A 23731-nucleotide genomic window follows, 5' to 3' on the forward strand; every position below is an offset into this window, starting at 1 on the left:
AAGTTAAATAAGATAAGAGTGTCATGTACAATAGGCAATATGGAGAGTTACGGTCTGATACTACATGCTTTAATTTTAAACATGGATGCTGGCATTAAGATCGTCTGTATGAACAGTAGCTGCAGGATGAAATCTCCATTAAATATGCTGTTTTTCAAACTATTAAAGTAACAGTTGTTTTTAATCCCATTAATATGGTCAATGAGGATATAAAGGACAGGCAGAATTTACCCCCTCAGTAATGTTTCCTATCACTCCTCACTTTTGAATGAGGTCATTGGTTAATTCCTAGTTGTTTTGCTCTGTTGACCCATTGGCAATCACTGTCCATAAAGGGAGAAAAAACATTAAGTAGGGTGTGGTGTTGCTGAGTCAGTCTGCTCCATGTTTCATTGTTAAATCCTGTGCTGTTAGTCCTGTCCTGTTAATGACTTCTGTGGCATGGATAATTAAGACTTATGGTCCAATTATTTGGTGCTGTATCTTGCGATATGATTTGATCCTGGTCAGCTTCATAAGCCACACGACTAACTTAAAACATCCCTCTGTATTATACTGGAACACACAAAGCACAAGATAATGCTTAGTTTAAACAGACAAACTATAAACTCTCATTATTATGGGAGCCACATTATGAGAGATCAGTTACCTATGACTATTTGCAGATTTATAATCGATACAATCTGTGATCGGCTTTATAGCCTATGACTCTAGAGCTGAGGCATGCCTAAAACCAATCCCTATCAGTCTTTATTATCAGAGGTGTTTGATCTGATGAAGCATGAATCATTGCATTGACTATGAACTCCTGCAGGGCAAACACAGCAATCGACTACATTCCCCACAAGTCTTTGCTCCTTCCTACGATCGCCGCCGCTTCATGTGTTTTTGCCAGGAGAACAGAAATTCCAGAGTTTGGAGTCCAAAGAGTTGAGTAACGCAGCGGAAGTGTTAGCCGTCAGGAGCACCGAGGGTGTGTGTGTGTGTGAGAGAGACTTCAGCGGGGCTTCAGGTAGCAGGATGTGGGCTCGGTTGATGGTTAGGGTCGGGGGTTCGGGGCTCGGGTTGCGGGCTTCCAGAGACGGTTTGCTGCGGGTCGCTGGTGCTGGATGTGCGGGGAAGAAGCAGCAGGAGAGACACGCTTCAAGTGCAGAGGTAAGTGGAGCATGAAGTTCAGCCTGCACCTCTACAAGTAGTGGGCTTTACTGTAACATTTGGTTTTAGCAGCTGAATCACAGTTTTATGAGCAGAAAATGCTAAAAACACTGACTGTGGTGCAAAGTGGTGCATTTTTCAACCAGCTCAATGGTATTTTGCTCTCCTAAGATATCACTGTAAAACTCATATTCTTTGTATTTTTTATAGTGTATTAATAGTTCATTTGGAAGGATTGTTTTGGCCCTCATACTTGGAACTTCACTTCAGAAAAGCTCAGAATAAATCGCTGTCTCTATCAGTATTTCTGCATATTGCACTACATCAGAGTGTCAGAGCAGCAGTTAATTCATGCAGACATAATGTACATCTGTCCCAGTAGACCACGACCCCCCCCCCCCCCCCCCATCTGCCTCACTTCACTAAACTGCACAAGATGATTTTATTAAAACCACGAGTGACTGATTCTTCAGTTCTGTCAACGCTCTCTCAGCCTCTGCTAGTGAGATTTATTAATTCAGACCTTCTTTCACTTTTACTGTTTCTTCTGTAAAAAGGAGGTTATGAATCAACTAATATAGCAGACACAAATAGTGTGACTCAAAATGTGTAATTCCTGCTAATTATTAAGCTTCTAAGATAAAGTTTTCATTTGTTTTTTTTATATTTTAGTGTTGCACAAAGCTAAATGAGTATAAAGATTAAAGTCCTAACCATGTGGCTCTAATCTGTGGTAGTTTAATAAGTGTGTGTGTGTGTGTGTGTGTGTGTGTGTGTGTGTGTGTGTGTGTGTGTGTGTTCACATGTGAGTAGTACAACACCCACCTCTCCTCTGTTCATTCAAATTAATATCTGACTTTGGACTTTAACAGTTTTGTAAAAAGCAACTGAGTCTTATGTAAAGTCCATAATGCACTGCTGCTGTGCTGATAAGCCCCCTTTCACTGGCTGGTTCAAAGGTCAGAAGTCAGGGCCAAACGGACATCTAATCATTTGACAAATTAGACTATAAACTGAGCTACATTCAACAGAAATGTGGTATTCTGTTAATTGATATTTGAGCAGATTTTTTGAAAAAATTTGCTCATGTTATAAAATATTTTTAGAAGCAGTTTTTGATTTGTTATTACATATACATTTTTGCACCGTTTAATATACATCTATCAACAACCACTTCATAACTATTAAAATTGATAAATAAAGTAAGTTATTGTGTTGTATTGTTCCACTGTAGTTCTTTCTATTATCCTGTACACTTAGTATAATGTTTTACTTTCCCCAGGCTGCCTTGAAGAGGACTCCACTGTTTGACTTCCACAGGGAACATGGGGGGAAGATGGTGGAATTTGCAGGTTGGAGTATGCCTGTCCAGTATAAAGACAGTCATATCGTCTCACACATGCACACCAGAGAGCACTGCTCCATCTTTGATGTCAGCCACATGCTGCAGGTGAGACCAGTATAAGCGGACACACATGCAAACAGATACTCACATTAATGCAAGTAAGGTAATACACATGTACAGACTTACATATGATGTAAATAGACACACATCATTGTAGAATGACATGGTACTTGACACTAGAATGAGCAGGGATCTTTTTTTTTAAAATTTACAACCCAGCCTAACAAAAAAATTCTGTTTCTTGTCTTTTTTTCCATCAGACCAAAGTCCATGGCAAAGACAGGGTGAAGTTCATGGAGTCTCTAGTTGTTGCAGATATCGCAGAACTCAAGGACAACCAGGTGAGATGAAGGAAACAAGCTGAAAACACAACACACATTATAACTTTTAAAAGTGGTAACGCCAACTTATTAGCAAACAACCGGTTATTAATATCCAACAGACACAGAGCAACATTAGCATTCATTTAAAACAGTTTTTCATGCCACCTTATGAATGTAAGTCCAATAGTCTGTCCCCCATCAGCTCTGATTTGGTCTCCACAAACTCCTGAGGGAAATATTTGGCTCTTTAAGCTGTTTAAGCTGTTTATGCTCCCTGCTAGGTCTGATATGGATGCTGATGAGAACGGTGAGACTGAACCAAAATAGTAAAGTTTCAGGTGGGAAAAAAACTAAACAATGAGATGAAAGACCCTAGTAGAGATGAGGGTAATTGCAGAGTTTGGTGACAATTCTCAGCGGCTTCATTACTGCAAGCAACATTGTAGTCCAGTAGTCTAGTGTTAAAGCAATAGTTCAAATTTTGAGTTGAATGAAGTGTGAATGAACCATAACCATAATGTGCTCACATAAAGCATCGGATTTGGACGAACTCGACCAACTGAACAGTGTTCCAGTACAAGAAATTCACTTACCATCCACTTATCTCTCCTTGCTCCCTCACCCTTCAGGGTACATTGACCCTCTTCACCAATGACAAAGGAGGGATTATTGATGACCTCATAGTCACAAAGACGGACCAGGGCTACCTCTATGTTGTCTCCAATGCTGGCTGTTCTGACAAGGACTCTGCTCGTATGAAGGTGAATACAGACAGAGTGTGTGTAGACAGACGGGTGAGAGTCAGGTAGTATGATAGAAAGTGTCTGACATGTGCATGTGTGTTTTGCTCATAGGCCAGACTGGCAGAGTTCAAAGCAGCAGGTTCAGATGTGGATATTGAGTTCCTGAACGAAGCGCTTATTGCTCTGCAAGGTAAAATATTCTGTGGAGATTGTTTTTACTTTTGTCTGTCTTCCATTCCTCCACCACCTATTCGGTCCTCCTCTCCATCCCTCGCTATTTCTCTTCGTTCTCTATGTTTCTGTTGGTATTGGTTTCACTCTTTCTATTACTGATTCTTTGTAGTTTTATTTGTGTCTTTTTTAACTAGTCCTTTGTTAATAGTCTATTTGACCTCTTCTGCATACAACCCATCATGTCTTAGTTTATTTGAATAATTTACCAGCTGTGTGTTGTCAGGTCCATCCATGTCTCGGGTGCTCCATGAGGGACTTAAGGAGGACCTCAGCAAGCTGACATTCATGACCTCCACCCTGGCCACTATATTCGGTATTCCTGGCTGCAGGGTCACCCGCTGTGGATACACTGGCGAGGACGGGGTGGAGGTAATAATTTCTCTTTCTTGGCTCTTCTCTTTATCGGCTGATGAACATTTCTGCCGACATGACAGGCCAACTCGCCACCCTCTCCTCTGCCACCTGGCTGTATTTCCCTTGGTGGATTGGTGAAATGTAAAAGTTGCTGTTCCAAAATATGCCACTAAAAATCCTAAAATCAAAAAACCTTTCAGTAAATTGTCAGGAGCCTGCTGCCTAATTCCAGATTGATGGTTTACTGCATGGATTTACTGTTTTTCACACTCTCACTGCCCACTCTATGGTGCCTCTGTAGGAAACAGGATGGATGTGGGTTGGCTGGTGGGAGTTTGATTTTCTTTACCAGGTTTTTTTTCACATTCATTGGTCTTGCCATCAGTCTTTTCTTCAGTGCTAAGACTCACTTGACTCAATCTGTGTTTACCCCACAAACATATAGAATATAGCAAAAATAAGATTCTGATTACCTGTATAACTTTAAATATTGAAATGAAGAAATCAGCATCCTCAACATAGTCAGCAAACATCTAAAAAAACAGACTGACTTTACACTATGTGATTACTTATTGATTACGCATTATCTGTTTAACAATACTATCTGTCTGTGTGTCTATTTCAGATCTCTGTACCTCAGTCCAGAGTGGTGGAGCTGACGCAGAAGCTGTTGGGTAATAGCGAGGTGAAGCTGGCCGGTTTGGGGTCCAGAGACAGTCTGCGGCTAGAGGCAGGACTTTGTCTCTATGGCAACGATATCGATGAGACCACCACGCCTGTGGAGGCCACCTTAGTTTGGACCATAGGTGATGTTTTAGTGTGAATCACTTAATATTTAATGAACTTTTTTTTCTCCAACCACTTTGTCTTTACAGAAGGCTATTGTGGAATGGGTTAAATGGACACTGCTGATTAATTTCTCTGCCTTCAGGCCTGAGAAATAAAGAATATAGAAGAGTAGAAGATAATTCAATATCAGCTACATATTGGGCATTGTATAGTTCTAAGTGTCTCTCACGTTTCTTGCACTTTTATCTAGACTCAAGTCAATTCCACAATTGTTCACTCAGAGTAGTTTAGCCTTGAATGTACAATTTCACACTCACAATCCTGGTGTATGAACTCATTTGCTTTGTTTTCTCGTACACAGGAAAGCGCCGGCGTCAGACCAAGGATTTCCCTGGTGCTGACATCATCGTACCTCAGATCAAAGCCAAGACAGCCAGGAAGAGAGTGGGTCTGGTGTCCACTGGTCCCCCCGTCAGACAACACACACCCATACTCAGCCCTGACGGAAAGGTCATAGGTCAGAAAGCAAACACAGTGGTTATATTTTAATTAACAACAATACAACACCATTGAAGGAAAATAATCAGTGTTAGGGAAAATGTGAATGAAATTAATAGCATCTTTCTCTATAAAAGTCTTATAAAATTTGTGCCCGAACTCTTGACTGATACTGTATATCTTTATGATAATGTATTCATAATTTATACTGAGGCAGCTGCAGATGTAGAACCCAAACTAAAATAACTCAAAGCACCATCAATTACTTTATGTTTATATCTAAAGCCTTTATGTTATACATGCATATCTTTCTGCGTCTTTTATGATTGCCATACCTACCATCTACCACTGGGTGTCACTAAAGTCAGACATTTTCAAACCCCACAAACTGCTTTAAAATACAGACTTTAATTTAAAATGTTCAGTTTACATTTTACCATGTCATGAGTGCCATGTGTGACGAATCAAATAGGTAGTTGTTACATGTTGTCAGTTTAGAGAATAATGGTTATAATTTCAAGCATATCATCATCCCAGCTTTTAGTGACTAAGTGAATGAATGAGTAAAAGTGATGTGTAAGCAACCTAAAAGGTGAATAGATAAACAGGTTAGTCTACTGCTCAGGAAGTAGATCTCAAGCACAGTATCGGACCAATTTAATATTTCTACCAAAAGGTAGTTTAGGTTTAACTCTGCATCTTAAGAGAATTTCTTTGAAGGATCGTCTGCCAGAGATTACCCTGAAAAGACTTATTCTTTGCTGTTTTATTCAGGTGAGGTGACCAGCGGCTGCCCTTCTCCCTGTCTGAAGAAGAACGTCGCTATGGGTTACGTTGACGCTGCATTTGCTAAGAATGGAACATCCATTCAGGTCGAAGTCCGGAAAAAAGCAGTGCCTGCCACCGTCAGCAAGATGCCCTTCGTTCCCACCAACTACTATTCTGGATAGGAGGGACGCACACACAAACACCTCAACACACATACACATACAGTACACCCACAGACACACACAGACACACACTCACACACTTACACTGGACCATTCCTCCACTTTGTCCCATATTCACAAATGCAGCCTACTTCAGAACACCAGATGAGTCCTTTGAAAGAAAATAATAATAATAATAAACTAGAGCACTTACAATGTATAGTGTCATATTATTTCCTGAGAGGTAGTTTGAGGACAACTGGACCTGACAAGTAATACAAACACTGTCAGCAGACTATCACTCTACATACAGTCAGTTTTCTACCTTATGTGTTCAAGAGGTTGCACTTGTGGATAGATGTGTGATGAATTGTGAGCAATTTACACATGAGATGCATAAAATACATTACAAGCAGTATTGTTGAGTCAGAAAATGTATGTATCGCTATAGTATGAACCTAGATGCTTTGTCAATGTTGTTCATATACCAAGCAAGTTGTGTTTTCTCTTTTTACTCTTTTATAAGTGAACAACAGGTTAACTGAATCAAAATAACTGTTACTTACTGAAATTAGCCATCACTTTTGGCACTTTCAGTAAGAAATAAAACAGTGAAGCTAAAGATGCACTAAAAACTAATACTTAATTTACTTATTCTTATAGAATATAGGTTTTGCTAATGAGACGTGATAACATTTCAGTCTGTCATCGCTGGACCAAAACTATGATTCCAAATGGTATTTTCGATGTTAAATCACATGCCTGCATTTTTGTTTTTTAAGGTCTTTAAAATACCTCAGAGCCAAATTTCCTTCACTAATATTGTTAGTTGTCAACAGCTGGATTAAGGGTAGTTTAACAGGGGCAAAGCATAATCATTCCAACACAAAATCCCTTCCCAAAAAGTGCTAATTATCACAAATATGCTGGTTTGTGGAATTGGTATTTTGGTGTTAATTTACTGATTTTCTCAGTAAGTCCTTGTTTGGAGAGATTGTGACTGAGCTCTGGTTTTCTCTGATGAAATGGTCAATAATATGATCTCCACATCAGATAAAACCTGACCGGACTGTTTTTCAGACTGTTTGTAACATAGTCATATCTTGAACTTGACAGAGGTACATTAACTATACTACATGACTGTACACATGACTGGATGTGGTAAAATGATAGACTTGAAACGACAATTGTCATTATGTGGATTCTTTGTTGCTACTAATGAAATGCAATTTAAAAAAATTAAACTAGGACCTTTCTTTGCACTTGGAGCTCTGAATGTCTTATTTTGTCAACAAATAACAAAATACTTCTTATTTAAAATCATACTACTGATTTATAAGTGGCCAATTCTGTCTTGAAGGTGCACTGGTGTGTGTGTAGTTTTTAATATCTAACTCAATGTTAACATTTTGATTAGAAAAATATCTTCTCTTTAATAAAGACAGTTTGCTTTTCATTTGCCCATGACTCAATTATTTTGCTATTGAAATGTCAAGTCAATATTATTTGTATATCCCAATATCACAACTTTTTGTCAGGGGGCTCTGGTCCATGTATCTTTTAGTCATTTGATTTTCTTTTTAGGAACGAGTATTGAAAAACACAAAAATGAGTAGTTATTTGATTTTCATTTTAAAATACAAAAAATTAAATTGATATATGAGATGTTTTTCTTTTTCATGGTCAAAAAGGGATGAGCAGAAATGTTATGAAAAAGAGAAAAGTAGTTTAACACTATGCAACAGACTGTTATACTGTATGTATCTATCAAAGAGAACGGCTGCAGGTGGCGCCAAATCATGAACACAAAAAACAAAACATTACCCAACAGATACCCACTGACTCACTACAGCTGAATAAGCTGCTGAAATAAACGAAATAAAAACCTTTGTGGATGCACTAATCTTACCTGTTGAAATAAAACATACTTCACTAGAGAGTCATATTACCATGCGGTGCCCTTAACATTGAATTTATGAAAATAAAGTAAACTTGCTGCCCAGATCCGGAAACCTCTAAATTAATACCTCAGAAAAATTCTATTTAACACAAACTGACAGGGTGTGAACACAGGTGGAGGTCCAGGATTCCCCCCCGGAGAAACACGTCATCAGGAGGGATTCCCACCCGATGACGTTTTGACCGGCCTGACCTGCTCTACTGTTCTGCTAACTCTACTCTAGACGTGATGATATACAAGTTTCAGCATATGCTCTTAACTACACTGTGTGTGTATTTGCTACAGAGATGAATACATCCTGTCAGGAATTGAAGAATTGGCAGAAGATGTTCTACTGCACCAAGGTTGGTTTGGTTCAAGTCTTACTATTGCGGATACTGATCTTTATTGATTTGTATTATTTATTGATATTGACTGTACTTTTTGAACTGTCTTTCTTATTTTGCCCCAAATTGTCCTTGTGATTTCAGTCAGTGCTCAAGAGCCAAAGCAACATGTGGACTCAGCAGGACTGCATGTGACGTGGAAAGTTTTTGCCTTTCGGGTAAGTAGTTTTTATAATAATAATAAAGTAAAAAGGTGTGTGTTCACAATCATATTGTTAACGTTGGACATATCAGGTGGAGAAATAAGTATGCATTTCCTATCCTTCATCTATCAGACAAAATATGTTTAGAGTTATTTATAATTTGCAACTTATTGTTATTTATCATTTTGGAATCATTTCACAACCACATGTTGATGTACACTGAGGCCTGGATTATAACCATCATGTCCACAGGCCAGCAATGAAAAACAGGGTTGGTATTTTGCTGTATGATAAACCTAATTACCTTGCTAAGCCACAGTATTTATCATTACAATTACAAATAGAAGTACTACAAAAACGACTACAAATTAAAAATGTCATCATGTACAGATTGTTGTGTTTTATCGTTTTTTTCTCGAGGTAATTCTGAAACAAACAGTCTGGGAGATGGCGCTTATATGCTGTTGCAGTTCCAAAGGATGACAGTTACTTCCCAGACACGAGCCAGACGGCTGGCTGGTGTCAAGGGGATGCCCAGAAACAGAGCGATGCATCTCTCAGACCCACGTTAGCTCCATTTTGTCTCTGGAGTTCCAGTCCTGACCACAGAGCAGCTCCTGGAGCATCATTTATAACATATGCTGAAGTCAGCAGGAGACTTGGAACAGGTAAACTGGCATATTTTACTGCAGCAACAAACCTCAACAAACCAGCGGGGCACCTATAACAGACTCTAGGAGCTGCACTGTAATAAACACATTCAATTTTACCAGATAGATCTGAATAAAAGATTTCCTTCATACAGAAAACATGAAATTAAGATTATGTTTCTTGTTTGCCTAAACTACAATTTATTTTTAACAACATTCCTGTAAATACAAGTAGATACATCATCATGCATGTTTGTGTAATCAGGCTACTAATTCCTAAACTATTTTGTTGTTGTTTTTTGACACCACAGGTACCACGATAATCTCCAGCAGTCAACCAGAAAAGCAGCCATCCAATCAACCTGGCAAATGAAAAGATAACCTTGATAGGAGATGGACACTACTTTAACAGTAAATGTTATTTTAAAAGTGTTATTTGACGTTTTATTTGTCATGGTTGTGGTTGGTAACTCTTTCAAACAGAGAGCTGGCATGTAGATGTAATTATCTTTATAATAAGTAATAAAACAAAGTTTTGTAGCATCTTGTCTGTCACGCTTTTGGATTTATGTATTTAACTTTGGTAATGTTATGACACATAGTTACACATTTTAAGCAGCACAATGTGATACAAACCAATTCAATACTAACAGTTTTTAAAGCTTAAAGACTCCAGCTCTGGCCTTGACCTGTGAGAGCTCATGATTCAGCTGTGGGTTATTTCAACAGCGCTGTAATGATGTATCGCTATTCCACACCTGCCCAACTGTCCCCCTTGCAGCCCAAGTTATTACAGTACTTGTAGGGGAGTTATCTGATGACTTTAGTAATACAGCTGATACAGTTGAATTCTATTTAACTTAAATCCCACTGTATCTTTATGAAACCTTGTGACAATTAGCTGCAGTTGCACTTTTAGAGGTTGCTGTAATGTTTTTGGGAGGTTTGACGTATTGTCGTGTGGATACAAAAGAGGTACATCAGTTTATCTTATATAACTGTAAATATCTGTGCCACATATGTATTTGTATGTCAATAGAGAAAGGTAAATATGATGATTGAGCTCTGACATTTCTGGTAGCAAGGTATTACAGCTCACTCTGGTCTCACAAAAACAGTCAAACCACCCAGATATCGGAGATCAGGGGAGGATCACTTCCTTTCAGTTTTCACTCAGAAACACATTTTCAGTCACTAAATGTAAAATATTATTAATTCAATTTAAAGGTTAAAAATCTACCCATGACTGAGCAAAGCTGTTATTTTAACTGGCCTGGCTGAGTTGATATATTGTTTTGGTTGATTTTGATAACTATCCTGAACCACCATCTGTTTTTGCACCCTGTTGTCGTCATCATCATCATCGCCACAAACTTTAAACACCTTCAGCATTGTGAAAAAAAACCCAACAGACCAGGGTCACCATGTTGCCTCTGGAATGAGATAGCTTCTTGTAAACGACAGTAGAATTACTTGAATAAACAATACAAATACTAACTGCCATAAATTAGTTGTTGCCAGTAGTTGCCAGTGCAACATCCACCTTGCTAAAAGTATTGTAGTCCAATACAACAGTCCTGCAGTAAATTCTCACTTCATGAAGGTTATAATGTTCAGTTTTTGTTTAAACTGTTTTCAGAGGCATTCGAATAACTGTATGGTCATTTTGGAGGCTGTTTGGAGCTGTTTGTGATACCGCTGAACTATATTTCATTATAGAGATGTACAAAAACTGAACATTATCAACTTCATAAATGGAGAATTTGTTGACAAAAAAAAAGTAAAAGGATTTTTAAAATTTATCTTTATTGCACTCTTGCCTTGAAGACAACATCCGGTCTTAGAATATGGGGAAATGTGTCCTTTTTTGTTTCTGTTTGCCAGTGATTTTATTTTTTTTATTATTCTAAATATGAAAAGAAAATCTAATCATTTTTAAATGTTTGCTCATCCCTTTTTGACCAGGAAAAAGAAAAAACTAAATTCTGAATTTCTCAAAATGTATCTGATATTTTACACTTTTACAAGATTCAAATTGTGGCACACATGGATTTGGAAATATTTAAAATGTTAGAAAATGTGTGTTTTTTTAACACTCATTTTTTTAATGTCATTATTCTAATTACAATATTTACTTATTTTCTTGACACTTCAACAGTTTCAGGATTATGTTTCATGAACCTAACTCTTCCAAAGTAATTCACCTAATCCTAAAAGCAAAGCCTTCATCAAAGGCTTCATCACTTTAGTTATTAAGTGTGTATACCGGAAAGGGGGATGCTAGTAGAGCTAACCTGGCAACCCCGGCTACCGGTCTGTTCAGTCGTTACTGAGGGGAAGATGGTGGACCTGTCGACAACAGCGTGCTCAAAACTCCGTCCCAAACATTTTGAAAAATACTTATTATCGCAACCTGGTATTAGATATAGATTACCTGGGGACAATCATAGATAATACTGTGTGAAAACTATTGAGGCTACTCACTTTTTTCGCCACCGGACAAGATTTATTCCCAGACTTGAAGAAGGCGGAGAGTTTGTGGTTGGCGTTTTTAGAGGACGCTAACCAGCGTTAGCCAAGGTGTCAACAAAAGTGTGAAAGAGGCTGGAAATTGGGGGAGCTTTTTACGTAGCTGTCGAGAAAAACCACGGATAGCATCCAGTCATCTGCTGCTACTGCTGCCTTCAGCTGTCAGCCTGTGAGGAGCTGACAGTCGACCGAAAGCAGGCTAACTGTAGCTAGCTTACCTACAGCTAGCTTTGTTGTGAAGTCGCTGATCAAAGTGCTGCTCGAGATGCCGCGGAGTAAAAAGGGGAAACGTGGCTCCAGTAAAACGGGTGAGTAGCATTCATATATGAAACAGTAGCTAACCTGTCCACTCACCCACTGTGAAAACAACAGAAATGTGAAGAGTGAATATGTCAGTTATATGAAAGTGTTAACACTGTAGCAGCACTGTGCCATATGGCATGAGAGATAAAACAGCCAGTTACTTTAACTACTTGTAAATAGTTGTGCAGTCTGCCCTTTTCATCCATGTGGCTTCTAATTGGCGCCACAGTGTAGCAGTGCAGTCTGTGTTTGACATGTATATAGAGACCACTCTAAAATGAGTTTATGTACTATTTGAAGAAGTGTGCAGGAAAAGGTGAGGCATAGATAAGGTTCATTGAATGATCTCCTGCTAGCAGTCAGGACACGGGGCTGCCAAAGCTACACATGTAAGGTTAAGTTTAACCGCATGTTATTTTTAGCAGCCCTCTCTTGCCACTTAAAACCACTCAGGTCAGTGAGAATTGTGTTGAAGAGGAATAACTCAAGTGCAACAAGGTCTTCTTGTACATTGTACATTGTACACGTACATTGACGCCATTAAGTTGCTGCCTGCTAGTCTGACAGACCTACACGTGTTTAAAAAAAATGTACAGTAGTGGTGCGTGCATGTGCTTGTAAGGGCGTTACAACCCCCTCACGTTTCATGGAGTGAGGCTGCTTGGGAAGCACACACGTGCGTAGACTAAATAGACTAACACACACACACACACACACACAAAAGGGGAGAGAGAGGGACAGAAAATAAAGAACTGTCCAATAGGAGCATTGTTCATTATGCATTTTTGTGTGAATGGGAAAAATTGAGCTCACTTATTTTGTTTTCTTCTCCATCATGTTCATTCCCCCCATCTCTCCCTTTTATCTATTGTTTTTAACCTATCTTTCCATTCATTTATACACCTGCCCATCATTCCCCCTCCGATCTGTACACCCTACATTTCATTCATCCGTTCGTCCCCACGTCATCTCCAGGATCTCTTCGTCAGGAGGTTCTTCAGCTGCAGTTGTCTGCTAAAGGCTCGCTGAAAGGTAACTCCTCTGACCCGTGACCCCTGGCCTCACCTTCGTGACCAACTTGAGGCTTGTTCAGAAGCTCTTGAACATCACTTCAGTGCATGCAGTAAACGCAGCAGCCACTCACATGCTTCATAACCCACCATGTGTGTTTTTCCCCAGCTGCACTGAAAACACTTTAACTGTACCCAGGCCGCTTACTTTATTGACTGACTGCCTGGCTTTACCACAGCCTCAGAGACATGAAACACACTTCATTGTCTGGGTTTCTTCAGTCCTCTTGCATGTCTTGAACACCGTAAGTTAACGCTTCACATTTTGATGGCTGCCATTTTTAAAAGACAATCATCATAGAACTAATAAGGACGTTAATCCACATCTGCAACTGTCCGACCTGTTCTACCTGCAGCTGGCTTCTAACATCCAGCCTTGCTTCTTCATCTAGTTCATTTGGTTGAAATCCCTACCTATCCATCCTCTTTTTCTTACCTGCGTTGACACCAGAAACATTTCGAGACAGTCGCCGTTTCTTGGGCTGACTTAATTCTCTCTTTTTTTCATGCATATGTGCACAAAATGTCCTGTCCTTGTGACATTCTTTAGACTGTGTTCAAATTACCACAGTCCACGATACACAATTTCAGTTGAACATTGTGTTATAATTGCCCAGTTTAACCTGCCGCCATGTGTGCTTATTTTTAATGCCTATATCGCCTGTATTTGGCAGCCAGCAGTGTGGAGAGAGGGAGAGGGGGGTGGTGGCATGCAACAAAAGTCCCTGGCAGGAATCAAACCATGGCCGTCGCTGGGGTGTCCCAAAGTTTTTTAACTTAAAAAAAAAAAAACGGTACAGATTTTAGCTTTAATTGATAAGCAGATTCACAGTGTTTTTCCTCTAATGTTGTGCCTTTGTGTGTTATTCTTATCACTTACCTACAGTGTATATTGTTTAGTTAATTTGTCTTGTGTTGGGCCTCTTATAATTGTTTTCTTTGTGGTTTAATGAGACAGCAGCTTGTCTGGTGCTCTGTCTCTCTTTCTCCAGAGAAACATTCTGACTTTCTTAGTAAATGTTTCTTCAGCAGTATTTCTCTTTTATAGTGGAAGTAATTTTATTATCCAGACCCAGGTTTGTTCCAAGGTCTGTCTGAGGAGTGGTTCATTATGGCTTTTAGTGATCAGAGTTTTACAGCATAAAATTAGTGAACAAATGGTGAAGGGTGAGAATTAATAATACCAAAGCGTAGATTTTGTTTAATCATTTTCCAAACTGTTAGAGCAGTATTATATAGGGAACCACACTGTGTCTTGTTGCATTTAAAGCTTTTTCTAGTTGGGCCTTTGCCTTTTTGGCTCAGAGCTCTGATTTGTCTGTCAGCGGAGCCTCTTCTGGGACTCTGAGTGATTGCTACGTTAGCATAAAGTAGCAAAGTGTAGAGGACACGTGAGCAGTGGCAGGGAGCTCATACTTAAATAACTGAGCTGTGTGTGGGCAGGTGTGTAGCTGTGTGTGTGTAGCTGCGGGGGAATAACGAGCACAGTGGCCATGGGTTCAAGGATGATAAGTGAGAAATGACTAACTGATAAAGACCTGCAGAGCAAGTATCTGAGCTGTGAACAGTAGATTTCTGAGCTAAAGAGCCCGCAGGCTGTTCTGTGTAAGACATATTTTCTGATGTCCAGGTCGGTTGCAGACGAGAGACTTTACTTTGTATCACCAGCTCAGCACATTAAGCACTCCAACACCCAGTTTTACAACTGACTGTAATATATTGATGTGGGTGAAAAGGTAGCTATTAACAGGAGCACAGCATGCATCTATTGTCACTATTTTACAGTAGAGCTATTATCCAGCTGTTATCCGGTCAGTTCAGCTGTAAAACGTATCTCAAGCTGCAGCCAACAGTAAGACGTGCAGGAAAAAGGTATAATACCCAAACATCAGGTGTAACAAATGTAACTGCTACTGTCACCATTTCACCACGCAGCAGCAATTTCAGCAGAAAATGACGAGCTTTTAAATTATACATCAGGTATGAAGGGGTAATACAGCAGCATTTGGCTTGAAGCTGGAAATAACTTCCACCCGGAAAGTTTCACTTCTGCAGTATGAAGAAAAGGCAGAAAAGAGGATCGACAACAATGACTTTATTACTGTTGAAGTGAAATATCTGAACTTCAAGCCCAATTTAATCAGTTTACACTTTTCTTCTGGTATGTTCTTATTAACTGGGCACAGGTGGACAAAAATAACAGCAGTTATGGTGTTGCTAAAGTTGTCATATTTAGCTTATATACTGTATATATAACAAATAGTCCACAATTAATATAAAAAACAAAACAAAATACATGTTTTTCATTGAGAAAGTCACTAATTTATGACTACAACCCCCAAGTTGCACTGCTGTAACAATCATAGTGACCTCTGGGTTACCTCAACCGACCTGGTTGACCTGAGAACATGAGTACGTACACACACACACACACACACACACACACACACAGACACACACACACACAGACTGACCATTCTGGATCGTACACACTGAATGAATGAATAAGTGAATGGTCACTCTGGTCACCAGTAATCCCACAAACAGTAGAAAGTCCTGAGCCAGCAGTAGCTTGAGGGTTAGCTTAGCTTAGCCTGCCTGGCTTTAGCCCCCCTGTCCTGTTCAGACTCTGTGTAACAAACTGCCACACACACATACACACCCAAGGCAGAGCGACATGGAAACATGAAAATGCTAATTACAGGTAGTAATAAAAACATAAAAGATGATAGCGGATTGTCTGATGTCAAAGTTATCTGCTGTTTCCTGTCATTGTGTCCTGTGTGGGTGACATTGATAATAAACCACAACGAGGGCGACCATAGAATCCATTACATGACATGATGAATTTATGAAATACATTTGAATATATCGTAGTCATTCAAGTGTAACAGATCTGACATTATAATCTTTGGTTGCATTTAAAAGTCACCTCTTTGTAGTTACCCCCAGATGTGAGTCATACAAAAATAACAACCTTGCTGGTGAGCTTTTTACATTGGAGGATGATTGTCTTGAGAATCAGTCTTGTTTATAAAGCTTTTCAGTGTCTCAGGAGGTGGTTTGATGCTTAACAGAAGAAGAACATGTGGGTCTGAGTGAGTGAGTGAGTCCGTCTGTATATAAGAAGAACTCTGGTGTAAAGTTACTGACAAAAACAGACAGCTGAGAGCAGAGTAAGCCCACAGTCAGCTTCCCTAAACCTGCCATTACTCACCACTGGTGAATGGCAGGCAGCCAGGCTTTGGTTAATTTTGGCTGTTTAAGTGTTTTTTATTTCACTTTCACAGCCATTTTGAGGCTCTAGCCATTTTATAGGAATCAGAATTGGCTGTTTAAGACAACCCAAAACTGACTATTATACATTTTGTCATTTATTGTAGGGTTTTTTACTTTTTTTTTTTTTTTTTATAGCATTTCAGTGAAAGTTGCTTATGCTCCCTTACATTGCAGCCTGATGAAGACAATACAGAACTATTAACATAACTATTAACAACAATTTGAATAGTAAATAGAGGAAATGACTGCTGCTGAACAAAATTGTGGCTTCTGATTTGGAAACTTTTAAATATGTTTTTGACCTTATGTTGCTCATTATTTCCTGCTCCTTAGAGCTTTTTCTGTACTCTGTCACGGCTCTAACAGCTGCATGTCAGTCCTCACCATACCTGCCATGGTAGAGACGCTCAGCATTGTCCAGATCAGCTGATTGAGTTACCTCTCACCCAGCAACAGCCACGCAGTAGGACTGTGGAGCTAACATGGCTGTCACATAAAAGCAGCCTTGCTTAACTCGCATCATGATTCATCAATGATTCAGTCACACACGCTCCATTGATAAAACCCGCCAGCGCTGGTATGTTAACACAGAGTCAAAGTCAAAACTGGAGTTTTAATATTTTTCATCCTCCTTTTTACTTCTGACTTCATATTCCTCCTTTTTGTCATTAATTATTCTTTCCGTGTCACTTTTTCCACATCTTCCCCCTTTCTCTCTCTCCAGGTGTTAAAAATGGGGTGAAGGGAGAGTCGGGTGCCAGTGATGATGAGCTGATGTCTGATATTCTCAGCCACTACAGCAGTGCCAGTGAAGGCACCTCTGTGCAGGAAGAGGGCACAGGTTAGTACACAAACACAGATGCTACATACACGTCTTTTGGAATTGTGTATTTTGGATAACAGCCAATGTGGTGCTTTCATCCACCAAAAGACATAAATGCAACCTAGCTTTTTATAGTGCATTTTGATTTGTGAAGTGGTAAAGTAGAACTCTTGACACGCAATTAAGAAAATCCTTACAAATGATCTATGTGTGTTCAATGGATAAACACAGGTGGTGAGCAGGTGGATGAGCAGACTGCCCAAGAGGAAACAGAAGACAAACTCAAACAGTGCATAGACAACCTGATGGATAAGAGGTGAGGTGTTTTCCCCTTTCTTCAAGTCACTATAATAAAAACAGGAAGTGTGAGAAAGACAGGGAGACAGATGCAAGGAGATGGTGCAATGCCAGAAGGAGGAAGTGATATTACTGAAAAACTTTCCTATTAACACCTTAACCCTCTCTCTCTGTCTTTCTCATGTCCTTCGCTCAGTGCAAAGACTCGTCTTGCAGCCCTTGAGTCGTTGCGACAGGTCTTTTCTTCCAGAGTGCTCTATGACTTCCTCGTAGAGAGACGTCTCACTGTCAGTGATTGCCTGGAAAGGAGCCTGAAAAAAGGTGAAAAAAGTGGCGAAACTGTCCAGACCATGATTATTGTTATTTTTTTGCATGTTTTCCCTTTATATGTAGTATATTTTGTATAAATACACCTAGAGGTGATTATAGTTTTGTCTTACCTCAGGTGTCTCAATGCAGAGCAGAATGGCTGCCAACAACATCAGCAGTCAATGATAAAATAATAATGATTTTAATTTCCCCTCCTGTTCCTCCATGTGTCCAGGCAGCGGGGAAGAGCAAGCAGCGGCCGCCACAGTCTTCGCTCTGCTCTGTATCCAGCTCGGGGGCGGCGACGAGGTGGAGGAGGGCTTCAAGATGCTTCGCCCCATCCTCACCACCATCCTGATCGACAACACTGCCAGCATAGCAGCCCGCCAGAGTGTGAGGAAGCACACAAACCCTCTCTCCTTAAGTCCTATGAAACTTTGGATTTGGGATTATCCCTTACTGATAATATTTAAAAAAAAAAAAAGACTTAAATGAAATAATGAAATGCACGTCTGCTCTGACAATATTTATGTATAAATGTTGGATCAAAAGTTAATCCTATGGGCTGCAGCTTTAAACCCAGCTGGCAACATGACAGTGAATAAATTGCAAAGTAACAACAACAAAACCAAAAACAATGAGGTTCAGCCAAGAGCTCACTAAGTGTGTGTCCTGAAATGCATTTCCTCCTCTTAGCTGACCTCACACATTGTTGGATAACAGCCAAGTGAGTCATAGATTAAACATTGAGTTAAAAACTTGAAGGTCAACTTTCACTTAAAAATATATGACAAATCACTTTGGATTTAAAATTAAACTTACTGTCTGGTTGCAGTTTTTTTGAGCAATTTCTGTTATAAAGTCATGATGAACTTATCACCTGCCATTTTCTAGGAAGATATTCAGGCTAATAACACTGATTTGGTTGCTGAAACAGGTTATTTACCACTTTTTGAAAACATTAACTGACCAGCCAGGGTAGAATAACAATTTTAAGAGTGACCAAGTTGTTGGGAAAAGAAATCATGTTAGGATCACAGTTGCAACCCTGATACAATTGTATGTGTTCTTACTTAATTATTATTATTTTTTTTTTTACAATGTTAGCAAACCTCAACTTGTGTGAGTAGCATGAAGTAGCTTTAAAACGTTTCTTTCATCTGTCTCCATCAGTGTGCCAGAGCTTTGGGGATGTGCTGTTACGTCTCTTCTGCAGAAGACGGAGAGGTAAGAAACATCCATCGTGACACTTACAAATCTCAGAATCTTGCAGGGAGTTACTATAAAATATCTGTAACACAGGGAGTACTTTAGTTTGACTGTTGTACTTTATCTTTTACGTTTGGGCAGCAAGTAGTAGTTCAGAGTGTTCTGTCTACTCATTATATAAACAGAAATATATCAAGAAACAAAAAAAACATGTAAAATTTCCTAGACAATCTTATCAAATGTGGTTCCAAGGCTCTTGTATCTAAGGATCTTGGATGTTGAATTACAAAGTTGCAACATCTTGATATTAGTTGTATTTTATGCCAGTATATATAATCAGTTTGTCTCTCACACTCCTCATTGCATTTTCTCTCTGTCTTTTTTCACCACTGAACCATCGCAGGACTTGATCAAGTCGCTGGCCCTACTGGAGAGCGTTTTCATGACTTCCTACCCCAACAGAGAGGGAACACTGCCCACACCCAAACCCGGCAATGCAGGCCTCCACAGTGCCGCCCTGCAGGCCTGGTCGCTGCTGGTCACCATCTGTCCTGCATCTAAACTGTCTATGCTGCTTGACCTGTGAGTGAAACAAACTCTGTGCTCCCAATGAAAAAATAAAACTTATTAGCCAGAGTGTTGACTACAGCTGACGTGAAAAGTGTAAAAAAAACCTTTCTCCTCCCTTTCATGTTGCAACTGAAGTGGATTAAAGGAGTCACAAAAAAATGCTGCAACAACAAAATATTTTCACATGACGTGTCCTGATTTCATGGGACGGAAATGTATCAAGTTCTGTTAGTATGTTTTATTTTCTGTGACTAAGAACATCAGATTAAATGCACATTTAGGGTTGGTTACTTTCACACAATGGAGTTTAAAATGTTCTCAGCCAGGACAACAAACATTAGCTTAACATTTTTGGGTTTTACAATTATCAGTGTGTTCAGACTTTGTATGTGAACAAATGTCACACTTAAAACAGCAGTATAACAAATGAAAGAAACTTCATCTCTACTCTTGTACTTCCTGTTGATCTCTCTGTTCTGTTTAGATGTGTTAAGCTTGTTGTATGTGACATTTTAATAAACCATCGACAGTGACTAACTGCAACTAATAGTGATTCTCTGCCTCTGTCTCCTTCCCTGTAGTCACCTCCCCAAACTGCAAGCTTGTCTGCAAAGCAGTGACGTCAACTACAGGATAGCAGTGGGAGAAACCATCGCCCTGCTGGTGGAACTGGGACGAGATATATCCGAGGTGAACACACACACACACAGGCACACACACAGGCACACACAGGCGTGTGCGCAGTTGTGTGGCTTTGAGAGCAAACACACACACACAAAAGCTGGAAATGGTACATACGCAGTGGTGAGACTGAAAACAAATGTTGTGTAAAGGGTACACATGCGTTATCTATGGTTTAAAGGCTTCTGTTTTTAGTGTCATATTACTGCACTACAGTTTTGTTATTGGTTTGTGTTTGTATGCAGGAGTTTGAAGTGGAGGACAGTGAAAGTCTGTGTGAGTGTCTGAAGAGTTTAGCCACAGACAGCAACAAACACAGAGCCAAGAATGACAGGAGGAAACAACGCTCTATCTTCAGAGAGGTGCTACATTATATAGAGGTATGTTTTATAGCTGTTATTTCATGATTTTTCTTTCCTATGTTGGTAGCACAACAAGTTTTACTAGTAGTTTAAAGTTACTGGGTTTACTGGTGTTTCTCTTGGCTGGGGGAGATTTCTTCTTCACACTTCTGACTTTGTGGTGTCCCATTTTCATCTCCTGCAGAATGAGGACTTCACAGTTGAGAAGATCAGCTTCGGAGTCGAGGGCATTTACATTGACAGCTGGATGAGGAGAAGAATCTACGATGCATTCAAAGAGATCCAGGAGTCTGGAGTCAGACACCATCTACAGGTCAGGAAATACTCTTAAGTCAGCAGTGAACTCCTTTAGAAACTGAGTTTGGTGTGGTGTGTTTGAGTTTGGAGTTTTTTCTGCTTCAAATCAACATTTTAGTAAATGGAAATACTTCGGCTTGAGGTTCTTAGTGTGTGACGTTTGTTTACATCTCAGTTAATGAAATGAATGGGAGACAGCATTTCTGGAAAAAGATTATTGAAGCATAATCTGATCAGGCAGCTATTTAAATCACACAAATATCCCGCTGTATGTGTGTTTAACTTATCAACCATACCAATATATCAATAAATACCAACACTGTTGATTTCTTCCGGTGGAGCTGACATGCAAACTATTGTGATTCAATAACTTTCCGCTGTCCGTCAGCCTGGTGTAGGCAGTTTGTCCTCTCAGAGGGTGAACAGTGGATTTTCATTTCGGTCATATTTACATATTTCACATCCAGCCTGATCTACTCATGCTGTTCTCCTACTCATGTCTGTAGCCTGGAGGTCGCATTATTATAAAGACAAAACAGTCAATTGTCAACAATCAGTTTGTCTTCTGTTCTTAATTTCAGTGTTTATTTTTGTTCTGTTGCAGTTCAATCCACTACTCAGAGACATCTTTGGCCTTGGCGCTCCTCTCATCCTGGACACCGCTGTCAAAAGCCAAAAGATTTCACGATTTGAGAAGGTAACAGCAGCTCTCTGGCTGTATCTCAGTCCTACACACTGAAACAATCTGACCATGCAGTTTATAATTTTTCATTATTTTTCTCCTTGTCTCGTATTTATGCAGTTGCAAGTTAAAGTTTAGCTTTAAATGCCACAGACTGAACAATAATAAAAATACTTTTTCTTCAACAGCACCTTTTCAACTCGGCTGCCTTCAAGGCCAGGACTAAACAAAGGAACAAAGTCAGGGACAAACGGGCTGACGTCATGTGAGAGAAGGAGGAGGAGAAGACTGGGATGAGACAAAATGATGCCTTCCACTCCACAGCTGTCACACACACAAAAGGACTCAACAAAAATCTTAACAGGGCTTTTTCACTTGTGCTCTTTACCTGGAAATGAATTCCCCAGATTCACAATAGTGAACATTTATACTTAGCTCTCACAGGAAAAGCACGTTTTACCACCTATTTTTGAAGAGGAACAGTTTTTATGTTCCCAGCATTTGCTGTCACTCATTTTTGACACAAACTTTAGTGAATTGCAACAATCCACTGTGTTGAGTGTTGACAGTATTTTCAAAATACCAGGTGGATTATAAACTGAAAGACAATGCTAAACATGTTATATGTGGGATTGAAACTACTTAATTAAACAGTAGATATGAAATGCGACCTCCTGGAAACCAGAAAGGTCTTTTTAAAAAAAATAGATTTTATCAATAAAAATACAGAAAAAGCAAAGTATTAAATCTCACTATAAGAATCAAAGATTTTGTAGCTTTATGATACATCTCAGATCTGTGGAAGCCTTCCGTGTTTAACGTTATTGAATCGGTGCTGATGAGTGTCGTAAAGATTCCTCGTTATTTCCTAAGTCATCCTCTGTCTTTCCACCCAGAGGCCACTTCAGCTGCCAAAAACCAGAAACTGACTTTACAAACAATGCAACCTAAACCAAGATGTGTGTGGTGTTTGCGTGAGAAGTGTGTTTTATTTTAATATTATTTAACATCATGAAATAAAACACTTATAACACATAAACAAGAAGATGATTAAAATTAAATAAATAAATGAAATTTAATGTCATCTTTTTGTATTTAATTTTTTTTTATTTGAGAGGGAAAAATGCATTTTAAACATTTCTGGTTTCTAATTTATTAAAAGCAGTACTGTGTGATTTTTAAGAAACTTAAAGAACTGTTTACAGACAATTATGGGATGAAGACAAACATTTCTGTGGGGTTTTTTTTCTTGTATATTTTTAATGCAGGTTGGTGGGTCATACAATCTATCCATACGTATGTATTGCAGATATACTGTACATAAGGATTTATGGTAAGATGTGTACTTGAATCATTAGATGTATTGACTGATTTTTCCCCTGACAAGCAGTTAATACATACAGGCCACTAACCAGAGCTGCTGATCTGAAGTTTGGTCGACAAAGTTAGCCTCTAAGATGTACTTTGCTTTTGATTGTGGCAGAAACGCCACAGTTAAATGTTTATTATTTGGATTATATTAGATTAGAAAAAGCACACTACTCAGCTGCCTGGAGGTTTCAGTAACATACTGAAAACATCTCATCTACAGCCTGACCAAACTGTCTTATCAGTAGTTTTGGTGTTATAACACATCAACAGAAGATGGATCAAATGAAATAAAGAGTATTTGAGCATTGACTTTGTGTCTTTTGTAATTTTGAACAGTTTTCACAAACGAAATCACAAAAAAATTAAATTAAAAAATCACA

General features: G+C 39.2%; 3 protein-coding genes across 4 annotated transcripts in view; all 3 read left to right on the top strand.

Moving 5' to 3' along the window:
* The window catches only part of prkar2aa (protein kinase, cAMP-dependent, regulatory, type II, alpha A), a 122420-nt gene that overhangs the window by 60253 nt on the left and 38436 nt on the right, over positions 1-23731 (top strand). The gene's annotated exons all lie outside the window — the stretch shown is intronic.
* On the top strand, positions 919-7886 carry amt (aminomethyltransferase). The gene is made up of 9 exons (XM_062427996.1): positions 919-1155; positions 2438-2605; positions 2821-2901; positions 3513-3644; positions 3738-3816; positions 4084-4229; positions 4840-5020; positions 5365-5520; positions 6276-7886. The coding sequence occupies exons 1-9, from the start codon at positions 1021-1023 to the stop codon at positions 6449-6451; spliced, it is 1254 nt and encodes a 417-aa protein (XP_062283980.1). The 5' UTR covers positions 919-1020; the 3' UTR covers positions 6452-7886.
* ifrd2 (interferon-related developmental regulator 2) lies at positions 11911-23649 on the top strand. Of its 2 annotated transcripts, XM_062427997.1 has the most exons (13): positions 11911-12406; positions 13377-13433; positions 17475-17591; positions 17805-17889; positions 18067-18191; positions 18415-18572; positions 19353-19406; positions 19792-19970; positions 20540-20648; positions 20885-21019; positions 21186-21314; positions 21903-21995; positions 22169-23649. In XM_062427997.1, the coding sequence occupies exons 1-13, from the start codon at positions 12364-12366 to the stop codon at positions 22247-22249; spliced, it is 1365 nt and encodes a 454-aa protein (XP_062283981.1). In that variant the 5' UTR covers positions 11911-12363; the 3' UTR covers positions 22250-23649. The 2 variants fall into 2 exon arrangements, with proteins under 2 accessions (XP_062283981.1, XP_062283982.1); XM_062427998.1 differs by lacking the exon at positions 13377-13433.

The sequence above is a fragment of the Scomber scombrus genome, chromosome 10 (assembly GCF_963691925.1).
Source record: "Scomber scombrus chromosome 10, fScoSco1.1, whole genome shotgun sequence".
In the NCBI taxonomy this organism is placed as follows: Eukaryota; Metazoa; Chordata; class Actinopteri; order Scombriformes; family Scombridae; genus Scomber; species Scomber scombrus.

What these genes read in the sequence shown, in the direction of transcription:
- amt (XM_062427996.1), top strand. Translation starts at nt 1,021, where the DNA reads ATGTGGGCTCGGTTGATGGTTAGGGTCGGGGGTTCGGGGCTCGGGTTG. An exon ending in CTGGCGAGGACGGGGTGGAG is followed by an intron (nt 4,230 to 4,839) that starts GTAATAATTTCT and finishes TGTCTATTTCAG; the next exon opens with ATCTCTGTACCTCAGTCCAG. An exon ending in CACCTTAGTTTGGACCATAG is followed by an intron (nt 5,021 to 5,364) that starts GTGATGTTTTAG and finishes TCTCGTACACAG; the next exon opens with GAAAGCGCCGGCGTCAGACC.
- ifrd2 (XM_062427997.1), top strand. Translation starts at nt 12,364, where the DNA reads ATGCCGCGGAGTAAAAAGGGGAAACGTGGCTCCAGTAAAACGG. An exon ending in GACAACCTGATGGATAAGAG is followed by an intron (nt 17,890 to 18,066) that starts GTGAGGTGTTTT and finishes TCCTTCGCTCAG; the next exon opens with TGCAAAGACTCGTCTTGCAG. An exon ending in AGATTTCACGATTTGAGAAG is followed by an intron (nt 21,996 to 22,168) that starts GTAACAGCAGCT and finishes TTTCTTCAACAG; the next exon opens with CACCTTTTCAACTCGGCTGC.